General features: G+C 32.1%; 1 protein-coding gene across 1 annotated transcript; it reads right to left on the reverse strand.

Moving 5' to 3' along the window:
* Positions 1-1400: 1400 nt before the first annotated feature.
* LOC145962207 (uncharacterized) lies at positions 1401-6756 on the reverse strand. Its single transcript, XM_083083179.1, has 7 exons — positions 6574-6756; positions 6161-6305; positions 4154-5997; positions 3894-4049; positions 3643-3816; positions 2907-3113; positions 1401-2604 (listed from the first exon to the last, which is right to left on the reverse strand). Exons 1-7 carry the CDS (start codon positions 6754-6756, stop codon positions 2578-2580), a joined length of 2736 nt encoding a protein of 911 aa, XP_082939305.1. The 3' UTR covers positions 1401-2577.
* Between the last annotated feature and the right edge of the window lie 8078 nt (positions 6757-14834).

A 14834-nucleotide genomic window follows, 5' to 3' on the forward strand; every position in this document is an offset into this window, starting at 1 on the left:
TTTTAACTTAGGCAGCCAAATAACTCGAAAAATAAGCAAGATAGAGAAAAATGTTTTAGACAAAAGTTGTATGGTTTCGAGGGGGCCATAAGATGGTATCATTGGTTTGACCTTGAAGAGTCATTTGAAGGTCACGTGAAGGTCACTTCAATTTTTTTAAATGGAACATCCTATATATTTTTGTACATTCTTGTAGCTCATCTCGAGAGCTTTCCAAAACACTATAATTAAGTACATTTTCGTTAAGTACTTTTTGAGTTATGAGGCTTGAAATAATTTCTTAATTTTACATAAACCGTAAAATATCTTGTAAAATATTCATTTTTCGATTACCTTACCTTAATAGTTTTATGTACAAAATAATGAGAGGAATCAATTGGTGTAAAGAAAACACATAGTTGTTTCGAAGAAAAAATATGTAATTTGCAATTAACAATTCCATATTTTTTCTTAAAAACAACTATGTGTTTTCTTTACACCAATTGATTCCTCTCATTATTTTGTACATAAAAGTATTAAGGTAAGATAATCGAAAAATGAATATTTTACAAGATATTTTACGGTTTATGTAAAATTAAGAAATTATTTCAAGCATCATAACTCAAAAAGTACTTAACGGATAGGTACTTAATTATAGTGTTTTGGAAAGCTCTCGAAATAAGCTATAAGAATGTACAAAAATATATAGGGTATTCCATTTAAAAAAATTGAAGTGACCTTCACGTGACCTTCAAATGACTCTTCAAGGTCAAACCAATGATACCATCTTATGGCCCCCTCGAAACCATACAACTTTTGTCTAAAACATTTTTCTCTATCTTGCTTATTTTTCGAGTTATTTGGCTGCCTAAGTTAAAATGGGTCACCCTGTATAATAATATATAGATAATATATATAATATAGAAGATAATATATTTTTTTAAATTGCGTTTAGTTAGTTTATAAACATTTAAAAAAAATTTTTTTTATCACATAGTATGAACATAAGCACATACTACGTAAGAATAGAAGATAAAGTAATATAAAAAAAAGTTTTAATAATAAAAATAAAACCAAAACCGAAAAGTTAAACGCAATAAAAGAAATTAATAAAAAAAGAGCGGTCAGGTTCGAATCCGCCTTACACATTATTATTAGTGTGTAACGCGGGTTCAAAGCCCACCGCTCTTTTTTTTAATTTCTTTTATTGCGATACTTACCATATTGTCTCAACTTTACAAGTTTAAATCTCACGGCTTTCCTTATTTATTAATTTTTTTTTCATTTTATTTTATCGCGATACTTATCATTTCTTATGCGCATTATGAGTAACCATAATTCGTATGCAAATAATTCGATTGTATATCTGAAATAAAAAGTTATGGGCTACTTTTTCGAACAAGGAAAATAATAAAAGTCACTGTACTGCACGGTTTCTTTATTATTGTTTTGTCAATTTAGACAATTTATTTTTTATTACAAAATTCTTTTGTTTTTGTTGATTTTGTTGATATGCGAAATGACGCATTCTAAGTCGGATATAATAAAAAATAGAATATGACAGTATTTCGGATGCATGCTCGATACACGGAAACGTGAATTTATAATTGCCGAGAACCTCATCTACAGTTAAAGTAAAAACATATTTCTTCGTCGCATGCTTGACGAAACTTGATTCAACAAATTGAATGAGTTTAAAAAAATAACTATTTGCATGAATTAATTTTCCTCGGTTCTTCTCATCCACTAATTTCGATGCTGAAGGTAACTTATTTGAATTAGTTATAGCGTTTCGGCACTTATCGCATTTGCCGTAACGTCGTAAAATTTGCTTACTTAAATAGCCTGTAACAGTTAGTAAGAAAATGGCTATTAAGGAAACAGTTATTAAAGTTATCTATTAGCATTTCGTACTGTAGCATTTCGCGTGAGAGCGAAAGAGATAGCAAATTTTGAAAGCAACTTTGTTTTCGAACGGTAAAACCGATCGAGATGAAATTGAATTAGTCCATTTTTGCCATAATTTTGCAGTGGCTGATTCAATTTCATCTCGATCGGTTGTATTATTTAGAAAACAAGTAGCTTTCGAAACAGTGGAAGCTTGTCATAGAGTATCTAAACGCACAATGGATTAAATGAGTTTTAAAGCATAAATCGAAAAAGGCTAGTATGAAATGAGTATAGGAGTATAGTACTGCTTAGCTATGAGTTATGGCACAGACTTTTTGTACACATACATGTCACATTCAGAAATGTCGGTTCAATAAAAGTTTCATGTTAATTCGACATTTGCTTCGTACCATTCACTATGATAGTCTACTCGTTCAACAAATCATACTTTAATCAGGAAACCGATAATGGCATAGACTGTGCAAACCTGTTACGTAATAAATAATGCAATCGAGGGTATCAGGTATGGAATATCCGTGATCTTCACACTCATCCATCTCCCAGTCTTCATATTCTATCAAATCGTCCAATTTTTGCTGCAACGTTTTCACAATTTCTAACGTTCTCGATTTACGCGCACCATAAATTTTTGAGAGGTCACTAATTGAAACTAGAACGTCGGGGGGTTTGCGTTCTGCAACTGTGCAATTACCATATAACGGAGGTTTTATGACGCTGTAAACCGAGAGCAATTTATACAATTGTAGAAATGTCGAACACGTAGGGTGGTCGTTGCAGCCTGCGGCCTGACGGATTGTGCCAAAGAATTTCTGTAACAATATAATATTGGTACGATCATGAAAAATAAGAAGAAATAACGAAGGGACTGGCGGTCGGTTGTTCCACCTCTCGATAAATTTATCTAATGGATAAACGCATACTTATAAAATGCTTTTACTCATCAGGTAAATTTACAGAGATATGGAACAACTGGGTCTAAGTGATAAACGATTAAGGGAATAATAATAATCAAGTACCTCTAAATTGTCCTGATTAACCTTGCCAGTCAGTAAGTACTGAAATTTGTATTCATCGACAAGATAGCGACACAGGTCCATCGTAGATTGGAAGGATAATCGCAGTCCATTGGCGGTTTCCTCGGTGAGAAATTCCTCCTTCGCGATTTCCCCTTTTATCGTCGCGCGTTGCCAATCATTTAACCATTCGAGAGAGGACTGTATAATCTGTAATATACAATTCAAAAAATTGAGAAAATGTTTGAGGATGTCTGTAAACACGTCGTACCGTTTTTTCAAGAGTGCAAAAAAAAACAACAACGTACCGATTTCGAAAACATGTATATAAAGCTACTGTGGAATCATTCGGAATACAACGAAAAAATAAAAAATCATTCGAATCGTTGCAGCGATTCCGGAGTAATTGGTGTATAATCAAAAATTTCGAATATCGCAGGCAAAGCATGCCTTACTGCTTTTTTAACATCATTAAAGAAACTACCGCACCAATTTCGAAAAAAAATTTATGAGGCCATTGTGGCATCATTCTTAATACAATGAAAAAAAAATTTTAATTGGTGTAGCCATTCCGAAGTAATCAATCTGCATACGTAAAAAAATATATATATAATCGGATCGAATTGAGAATCTCCTCGTTTTTGAAATCAGTTAAAAATTATAATATACACTCGGGTTTGAAAATACAGAAATGTGTACTAGAAATTGCACCAGTAAATATGAATAAAACATTGCATACCTTGAAATCTTTGTTGTCTGGAGTAAGTCCTTCATTTGGCATTTTACGATTCAGAGCATCGAAAAGATCGTTGAGACGCTTACAAAATTTTACAGTGGCTTCGCAACCTTCGAAACCGTCACTCTTCTGCTCCAAATAAAATCGCAGACCATCAGCAACTGAATTACTGAATATCTGTGGAAACATATCAAAGTTAAAGTTTTTTTTACAGTGTTCATAAAAAAGAAATAAATTGAAAACTACATATTTACCTGCGTTGCAAGGCGGACTCGCATCTTGCTGGTGTTGTCGAGTTCGACGTGTCTTTTTGACAATTTCGGACACACCCTCGCATTCCCTGCATGCTTCGTATCTGTGGACAACAGATTCTCGAAATATTTCCACTCGACACACTCGTTTGTAGACACCTTTATTAAAAAAAGAAAGCAGATATGCTTAACACGGTTTAACAACAGAATTATTGTGCCAAAGAATGGCACCCAAATGGGCTTTTTGATTGTGTAAATTTTACCCGCAGCTTCTTTTTGTTGTAGAGACGGTTTCGAATATTTTTAAAGAGATGAGGAACATCAGAGAAAAAAAATACGCGCCTCGCATCATCCGAGGGATGAGTAAACCATGTCTTCGTATCTTTGAGGCGTGGGTTTATACCGAGCATTTCGCCCATTTTCGTATTCGTCCACGCACCGTCTCCTAGAACACCGTGGATTCTAGCACCGGCTGTCTGTAAAAGCATTATAGCCGTTGCTACCAACTTCGCCAGCTCTTCGCCTTTTACGGAGCTTTTTGACGCGAAAACTCCGATTGGCTGGGTGAATTTATCTGCGAGAGGTTGGAATAGTAGCACGAGGCCGTGTGTTGCTTCATCCTTTACATTAGTCGATGGATTATCTTCACCGAAGTCTGTCAAACCGGTGTACGTCAGATCTTTCGATGAAACGGTGACGGATCTTCGTAAATTTATTTCATCAAGAACGAGTATACCGTGACGCTGCAACGGCTCCTTCGACTGAAATTTTAATTTAAGCAACTCGAAAAATTTTTTGTCGAAGCCGCATTTCGAATCAATTATCGATAAATAATTTCGAATTGTTCTTGTGCACGGCAGAGGAATGATGCGATTCTTTCGCAGAAATTCATACATCGCTGGAGAACGAATATTCATGAGCATACAATATATAGCCCACTCCTTTGAATAGCGTCGACCTCGAGCATCTGTCTTCTTCGAGGTTTCGAATATCTCTCGCAATGCCGTTTTTTGAATATCCGGAATATCCGGAATATTCGCACACCTTTCATTAAACGATTCTTCTTTCATCGCCGCGAATTCAGACTGTTTTTCTTGTAAGCATTCCAACAGTAGTTGGATTCTTCGTTTTTTACGATTTTTTAAACATCTCTGAGTGTTTATTTTCTTACGCAAGAACTTCCGTTGATCAACGGGATTAGATAGAGCAGTGAAACGTTTCAATTTTTCTCGTTTTTTATCTCGACGTTTTTTTTGGATCAACGTCTTTCTCACTCGCACACAAGAACTGCATCTTATTTTTTTCTCAATTAAGGAGCAGTTGGTCGAACGGTAAACATCCATGTTATCCTTGCATACGGTGTTCACATCGAGATGAATGGCGACATCTCCCAGCCCACCGCATATGCGCGAAGATTTGAATTGCGTAGCAATAGTCACCAGCGTTTGCGGATCATTGACTAGCGACGGAAGTTGTTCAATGTGATCTTTGACGAGTTTTCCATGCACGTAGTATTGGACAAATCCCTTGTTATTGATAGCAATACTTTTTCTAATGACAGGCGCATCGTTATTGGAATTGTTAGCTACTATTTCGGACAAAAACCATTTTTTTTCTTTTGGTTTTGACTGAACGATAATCCACGGCTTTGGAACAGTCACTATACTCGTCTCATGTACTGTCTCAATTTTGAGCTGCACCTCGTTCACAACGGATATGGTAAATTGTACATCTTCAGCGCACGGCTTTGAAACGGTCATCGTATGAACTTCCTGCGGAGTGTCAGGTCGAATCTCTTCCTCGTTCACAACAGATATGGTAAATTGTACATCTTCAGCGCACGGCTTTGAAACGGTCATCGTATGAACTTCCTGCGGAGTGTCAGGTCGAATCTCTTCCTCGTTCACAACGGATATGGTAAATTGTACATCTTCAGCGCACGACTTTGAAACGGTCATCGTATGAACTTCCTGCGGAGTGTCAGGTCGAATCTCTTCCTCGTTCACAACGGATATGGTAAATTGTACATCTTCAGCGCACGGCTTTGAAACGGTCATCGTATGAACTTCCTGCGGAGTGTCAGGTCGAATCTCTTCCTCGTTCACAACTGAAATTTGAAATGGTACGTTTTCAGTCCTTCTATACGTAGTTATGACCATAGAACAGGTCTTTTATTTTATTTGTAGTATTAATATTTTTTTTCATTTTGAAGAAAATAAAGATTTTAAATAAAATAGTCTTTGAATACGTTTGCAAATATTTGTACTTACCGATTTCTGGAGTAAAAGTTCCTTCGTTACATGAAACTACGGTGACCTGTTGTTGACTATCGCTACCAATAACTAGTTCCACAGGATCCTCATTGAAAATTGATGGGATGGCAATTTCCGTCAGTCGAGGACGTTTATATGGAATCTATAGTAAAATTAAAAAATTAGAATATTCACGAAAAGCCCATATTGGCGTATATAAGAGTTCTTACGGTTAAATTTAGAATAGGGGGATACTCTAGGATTCTGGAAATTTTTTCTAAATGTTGTTTTTCAATGTTTTAAAACATTCGAAGCACATTTCCATAAAAATCGTTTAAAAATTTCTTTCGCGAAAAACAAAGCTTACTGTACGAGGATGCAAATACTTACATTGATAAGGATTTTTCCATCAGAATCTCGTTTCACCAGACTTCGATACATTCTTCTTCGAAATGTTTCTCACATATGTGCTGGTTCGGTTGTAACCTCGCGATACCGGGAATTGCGGCCTCCCACATCTCGCGCAAAACTTCGGACTGAGGAACTCTGAAGAGCGAACACTTGACATTTTGTCTTGTTTTCCGACAATTTATAACTACGCACGAATTCGGCATCTTGCAAAAAAAATTTATCTTTGATACCGCGATTTCGGGATTTCGTTAAATATACATAAACACTCTTATTACAGCTGGCTCAGCCGCATTTTAGACGTATGTTAGAGAGAGAACGACTACTGCCGTCTATCTCTGTCTCTCTCGCTCGCATTGCGACTTCTAGATCGCAGCGAACCTAGCAGGCAAGCCGTGAACGAAAAACGGACACACTAAGTGAGACCTCCCCCACCACTAAAAAAGGCCTGAGTTTCCAGACCTGTATGTAAGACCGTGGTAATAACATCCTACGCTACGGTCCTTAGCCTTTTCTTTTTTATAAAATTTGATTTATACAAGAAGTTCACACAAAATTCATACAAAAATTCATACATGTGTCTGAAAATGTTTTTGTTCAGAATTATTATAACTTTTGTAAAAGTTTTTTAGATCTGTGTCATCAGCTATATTATAGATTAATTTTATGGTATAATGCCCCGGTAATAGGCTTCATTAAATATTAGTAATGATTTCCTGAAGTTGGATATTAGTAAACATTGTAAAAATGAAATGTTTGCCAAAATTTTAAATTTTAAATAAACAAGTTCTATGAAAACTTTCAGAATTGTATTTTTATTTAGATTTTGGAAACAATTCAAAACACTACCGGAATATTTGAATTCGTCCGACAGTTAATGTTAAAATGTTGTATAAGATGTGTATTATTGCTGACTACTTTAATTAAATTAATTTTTATTTGCAGTTTACATTCATTTTAATAATAGTGATAATAATAATAATGATAATAATAATAAATTGCAAAATTTGTTACTAAAATCTTAAAAGACACATAATTAGGAATGAAAACTTTTCAGATACGCACATGTTTATATAAAAATGTCTTCTCTTAGAAAATACTTTTTGATAAATAGAATGCTGTACCATGATTATTTGATAAACACCCTGTGAAATTACTATATATTTACTTACCATTGTCGTTCACCTCTTTTATAAAAGTTTTTTAGGCCTGTATCTTCAGTTATGTTAGTAACTAATTTTATGACGTAATATCCCGGCGATAGATCATTCGTGAATATATATTCGACACTGTTCGTCTCATTATTATACAAAGATTTTACCGGTATAAAAGGGATCATTTTTTCATTACTATTTATAGAATGATATAGTGGATAATCAAATACGGTTATACCGATATATTTTACGGGTGAATACAATATTATGCTTGGTATTGGACGTATAATCTCTATACGTATGTTGCAGTTGCTGACAAGAATATTTTTTTCGATGTGTGTAAAGATGATATCATATTGTTGCGGCAATATATAATTCGAGTAGATGTTTAACTTTTCTTGAGATATTTTAAATATCGGATCGTCGGTTAAAAAAGCCGCCGCGACGATGATTGTTAAACTGCTACTTAACAATAGTTTTAGAAACATGATACTACTTTTATCTTAAATATCTGTAAAAGTATATTTTTGTTGGAAAGCACAAACTGATAAATTAAGCACAGCATTGTCTCTATCATGATTTAATAGAAAAAAAGGAATTAAGACAAATACATAGAAATAAACTTAATTTTAAATGACTTACTCTGTATAATGAGATATACTACAAATTCTATGCAAGTGTATGTTTCGTTACAATAATTAGCAATAAATTAATGTTTTATCCACTATCATTGTAACATGAAAAATATATATGCGCACTTATGATTTCTTATTTCGAGAAACTTCCAAAGACTAACAACACTTGGCGATATTACAATAAATGTGTATGTCATATGTAAACACACAACTTCTGAGGTCGTTAACAGACGTTTCGATCGAGAAACGGTATGTAATAGCAAAGCACGGTGCCGTTTTTCCCACTCCAAATTCATGCTAGCGACCAAGAGCCGTAAGATGGCAAAACCGTCTATTTTGCGTTGGTCTAAAGCAAAAGAGGCCGTTACGTAGAATGCAAAAATATCTGTAAATATATATATTTGAATTCTTTTATACTGTTTAAAAATATATTCCTTTACCTTTTATACTGTTTAAAAGTATATTCCTTTACCAAAAATTTGAGAATTGTTATAATTTACAATATACATTCAAATAAAATTTTATTAACTATATTATTACGAGTTTGTATCGGTAAATTGTCTTTAAGCAAGTTGATAAAAAAACGTAACTTATTAACACTAGAGTATAATATTACGGTATTGTATATAAGAGAATATAATGAATAACTATTATTTTTTAGGTTTTTGTTCACTCTTTCAAATTTATATGGTGGACATATAAATAAAACAACGGGAAATCTCTCAAATCGATCAAATCAATAATCGTGTTTTTCTCATAACAAAGCAGATTTTTAAATTAAAATTAAGAAAGGTTTTTTTATAAGGTGGAATAAAAATATTATAGAGATAGCGTGCTCCAAGAATTATGCTATATTATTTATTATTAAATTAAAAATATTAATAGTACATTAATAAAACACATTCGTAAAGAATACTTTTTATAGGATTTAAAGTATTAATAACATATGTTAATATAACGCACTAATTTGTTAATATTTATATACAGGTATATTTAAATATTAATTATATGTACAGTATTTTATAATATTAATTACACATATAATATTTTATTATATACAACATTCGTAATTATTTTACATTATATTAAAATTATAATCTATACTGTAATATTATCCACTATTAAATCACATATATATTACACATTAATATACATATATTAATTTATGTGTATTAGCAAATAATAATTAATGCAATACTAATATACATATATTGATATACATTATTAATATAATAAAAAACTTAAGAGATGTTAAAATAAATAAATATTAAGATGTAATTTTATAGTTATTGTGTTACTATATTAATAATTCAGAATTCAGCTTGTTTTTGTAATATTAACAAAATATATTAATCTACGTATTAAAAAATAACTTTCTCTCATTTGCATAATTAATAGTACAATTTAAATATCTCAGATTTGTAAAACGATAAGAAAATCTGTAATCATGCGTAAAGTATTCTTATAATACAAACGCATCGAGTATCATTGCAGGATTATTAAAATCCTACCCAGTATAATTAAAACCCTAAGAAATTAAAACGCATTTTATTTTGCATATTACTCAGGGACATGATGTTGACAACACATGTCAAGATCAAAATCAGTAGTGGGGAAGTAAAGATGAATATTTATCAGAATTATTAATAAAATTATACCAGCAAGAAGATCTAATTAGAAGCGATAAATATCATTAACTCCAAGTAAATTTAAATGTTAAACGGAAATGTTACATACTTTTTCAGCACGATTGTGACCGTGATGAAATAAGACTTCCGTCTATTATATTATCTCCGGAACGAACTTGACCTAGTTAAGAAATATGTCACGTTATTTGTGCTGAATGCAGATAACTCTTATGACAGCTTATGTCCGCTGCGTAGGTGGACTTCGATAAAGGAGGAGGTGAAATGATGCAAAAGTATGCGAAGTTATAGGTGCCAGATCATGGGACAAAGACTGGATCAAGTTTAGTGGAACATGGATAGAGTAATACCGGATTCTTACTTTCATGTCTTCGCAGCTTATAGATCGCACATACATTTGCGCGAGCAAACATGCGACGCGTTTACGCCCACAGGGTACAGCTTTTTATATGAAGAAACGCTTTTTAGCTGATTTATATATATAAAATATCAAAAGTATTTTAAGCACAATTCACGATATGCAATTATCAAAATAGACAATCCAATTTTTTGCAGCTATAGTTATAACGTTACAATATGCGGAGAGAATATAAATTATAGCTCCTACATATATTTTATCTACGATTATATACATTTATGCGGCTCTGCTTTAATGAAAATATGACAACGATAATTATTTGACTGTATTATAATGTCATCCTCTTCAAACGAATAATTAGTTCGAATATATCAGTATGATTCTGAGAATATGGATATACGCTGAATTATCTACTCGTTTGTAGAGAATTACATAAAAACAACTTGATGGCGCATGTGAAATAATATTTCATGTAAAAATGAAAAAGAGTTTAAACATAACATATAACAAAAACATAGATAAATAGGGAAAGAAAGAAATAATTGAAAATAAAATTTTTCGAAAAAGAAAAAAAAATAAATAAAATATATAAGCCCAACAACGTGTGTGTGTGTGTGTGTGTGTGTGTGTGTGTGTGTGTGTGTGTGTGTGTGTGTGTGTGTGTGTGTGTGTGTGTGTGAGAGGGAGTGAGAGAAAGTGAGGCGGGGGAAGGGAGAGAGAGAGAGAATTTAAATATTTTTTCTAAGAATATATTATGTATGATTACAATAAAATTTAATAAAGTGCATATTATCATATAGCTTTAAGTTAGAAGTTTCAATAAAGCACAGGAAACATTAATGGTTTAAATTTGTTTAATATGCAATGTAGTTGCAATGTAAAAATAATATTGAAGGGTATATCGAATAATATTAAATTTGCGAAAAAAATAAATAAATAATCTCGCATTATCGATTTGTTTAATGTTATAAACGATGCGATTATATACGTGCAAGGAGAGATCTCGTATATTTGAATGGAACAACCATACACACACATTTGGAAACAAACGAGATAACCGTTTCAGGAACCATCTGGACTGTCAAGGTTCACCTACCTCAAATGCACCAAATTAAACTTTTGTTTGCTTGGCTTCGTGGTGTCAGTGACTTCTAATATTTCGTGACACCATACGTTTACGACCTCATAGACAATGACATGTTCATGAACGAGCAATGCCACGCTGTCAAAAACTAAAATCTTCCAATTCTTTTAATGACAAAATTACGATTTTATGCTTACAAAGAAATAATTTAGATCAGTAAACAAAAGAATACAAAAATATTAAGCTATATATATACTATGTACACTTTCAATAATTTTGAAAAATAATTAACTTAGAAAATTATTATTTTGATATTTCTAAATATTTATGTATCATTTTCTGAAAGAGATTCATTACATTAATATACTATTTAATTTCTTTGTGAAATTGTGATTTATTAAAAAAATCAAAGATTATATGAAATTTAGAAAGATTATGAGTTTCAAACAATTAATAATATATATTTAAATTATTAATAATATATATTAAATTTATAACAACAATTTATTATATACATATATGTGTATATATATATATATATATATATATATATATATATATATATATTGTTGGAAATTTATGTGTTCCGCCGTAATCTAACTTCTCTGTGTTTTTTGATAGATGGCATTGCCAGCAGTCCGGGACTCCGTGCGCTTTTATTACGCCGCGTCTGTCTGTGTCGTTACCCGCTCTAATTATTCGTCGTGTATATTAAGCCTTTTTCTTGTATCCATATATATAAAAGCTATAATATATTCATATCGTTTTACGTATCTCTTCGTTAAGAGTAATCTCACTCCGACATATATATATATATATAAAGTTGTTATTATATATATATAAATATTAAAGAACTGTAATATGTTTTATAAATTTTTAATTTTAGATGTTATTTAAATATTAATATGCATTATTATATCTATATTATACCTATAATAAAAATTTGATTTAAGATAATATAATTAATAAATATTACCATATAAAGTTACAAATATAGAACAAATCAAATACAATTTAAAAAATAAATCAGAATACAATTTAAATTAGATAATACATTTTTAGTACATTAATAATATAATGTTAAATACATTGCAGATACTTTCTTATTTAATACAATTAAAACTATTCATATAATATAACATAATTTAATAATAATTATTTATATATTATAATTAAGAACATAATTTACATTTAATTTAATTATATATTTAATTATAATATAACATAATTTAATTATAATTATATATATAATATTATTATGAATATAATTTACATTTTGCTTTACTTCATGTTAATAAGGAAATAAAAACATCAGTGAATTGCAAGCTGAAATGAATCCTTGTAAATGCACGTGCATTTAATTATATATTATTAACGCACATAAGCATAAATAATAAATCAAAAACTATAAACATTATAAAGAGCTATTTGTAACAAAGATATATAGATGTATTCGCATCACAATTGTTAGTATTATTAAACGGTTATTGTTGATATTTGACAAAATTTTGAAAGTAATTCTGTTGACTTTTGATTTCGGAAAAGCGCATTTGTATCTTGCTGTCAATATTTGAAATATATTGCTGCATACATCTGAAATTTTCTGCTAATTCTGTTAATTTGCTTGTCTAAAACAGATTATGTCCCGCTCAGCTAGTACGATCTGAGTGGTGGTTAGGCCCCTCATGGCTTTATAAGCCAGATATAGATTGGCCCAAAGGAAAGGGCGATTTTGTCGAAGAAGAAATAAATAGAGAAATTAAAAAGTCGGCTTTAGTATATACAATTAGCACGGAAACTACTACGTTAAAGTCGATGATTACTTTTTGTCTTATAATAAGCTAATACGTTTTTTGGCATGGATGCATAGGTTTCTTTTAAATTGGAAAAAAGAGATCGATAAAAGAAAGAAATTAAACGACGATCTTGATATGCACGAATTGCCTAAAAGAGCATATTTATCTGGAAAAGAGCAAAAGAGATTATACTTAATTCTCGTGGAAAAAAAAGCAGCAGAAACTAGATTATTTAAATATCTACAAGACAAATGTTTACGACTGTAAAAGGTAAAGAAAAATTATCTGCCTTTAAGATAATGAAGAATGAATACGATTTATACGTCTTAAAGACTAAGATTTTTAATCGAATCGATGATCTCAATTTTTTATGTCCTATTCTTTTAGATAATAATCATGACATAATTTATATGCTAGTGAAAGAAACTCATGAATCCATGGGCCATGCCGGAACACAGATTATTATCAATTATTTACGGGAAAGATTTTGGATTATTTCTCTTCGAAAAATAATAAGAGCGGTGATAGCCAATTGTATAGTCTGCAAGAGGCAGAAAACGAAACGTATGAAAATCGAAGTTCCTCCTTTATCTCCCCATCGCGTTCGCGACGCAACAATTTTCGAGATAGTTGGGATCGATTTTGCAGGTCCACTATTTTTGCGGGATGGGGGGAAGGGATGGATTTGTATTTTTACCTGTGCCGTGTACCGAGCGGTACATTTCGAGTTAGCATCAACACTATCGATTTAGGGTTTCATAGAATGCTTACGTAGATTTATAGCAAGACGCAGACGACCACGTACCATACCTATATAGCGATAATGGGATTAATTTTACGGGCGCCGCTAACGCATTAAGCAAATTAGACTAGGAAAAAATCGCTAAACACAGTTCGGCACACAGGCATTACAGATCGAATGGTATTTTAATCCGCCAGCAGCACCGTGGTGGGGTGGTTGGTGGGAGAGTCTCATAGGAATTCTGAAAACACTATTGCGAAAGATACTAGGAAAAGCGAGTCTTTCATACGCAAGTTTAAACACATTTCTGTGATGCAGAAGCAATAATTAATACTCGATCTCTAACGTATATCTCAGAAGATCCCGAGGATCTTAAGCCATTGTCACCGTCGGTATTTCTTCAAGAAAATCGAGAATACGGTGTATCCGGCGATATGCTATATCGGGCAAAATTAGAAAAGAAACTCAAACACAAACAGAAAATTATCGAAGACCTTCGAAAAAGATTTCGTACGGAATACTTAGGTCAATTATTATTGAAGGAAGGAAAAAAGAAAGAAACGCGGAAAATAGAAATCGGCAACGTCGTTCTAGTCGGCGACAACACACACAAGCGCATAGATTGGTCCTTAGCACGCGTAGTGAAAATAATTCCGGGCCGCGACGGTCAAGATAGAGTGTTTGTTTTAAAAACCAAGAATGGTTTGTTTAAGAGGCTGGTGTAAAGAATCTATCCGTTAGAAATAAAGCGAGGAAAGTCTGAGACCCTCATCAAAGATTTAGACAGGCGAGCGAGCTCCAAAGAACTTAGCGATAAAATTGATTGTGTTAGAAAGGAGCAATCTGTTTATAAAGAGAAAGACGACGAT

The sequence above is a fragment of the Camponotus vicinus genome, unplaced genomic scaffold (genome assembly GCF_025532165.1).
Source record: "Camponotus vicinus isolate PSW18456_S1 unplaced genomic scaffold, iyCamVici1.0 SCAF_11, whole genome shotgun sequence".
Classification (NCBI taxonomy): Eukaryota; Metazoa; Arthropoda; class Insecta; order Hymenoptera; family Formicidae; genus Camponotus; species Camponotus vicinus.

Excerpts from the sequence above, each read along its gene's own strand:
- LOC145962207 (XM_083083179.1), bottom strand. The coding sequence starts at position 6,756 with ATGCCGAATTCGTGCGTAGTTATAAATTGTCGGAAAACAAGACAAAAT. Across the intron at positions 5,998-6,160 it reads AACTTTTACTCCAGAAATCG|TTGTGAACGAGGAAGAGATT; the intron begins GTAAGTACAAAT and ends TTCAAATTTCAG. Across the intron at positions 4,050-4,153 it reads ACAACAAAAAGAAGCTGCGG|GTGTCTACAAACGAGTGTGT; the intron begins GTAAAATTTACA and ends TTTTTAATAAAG.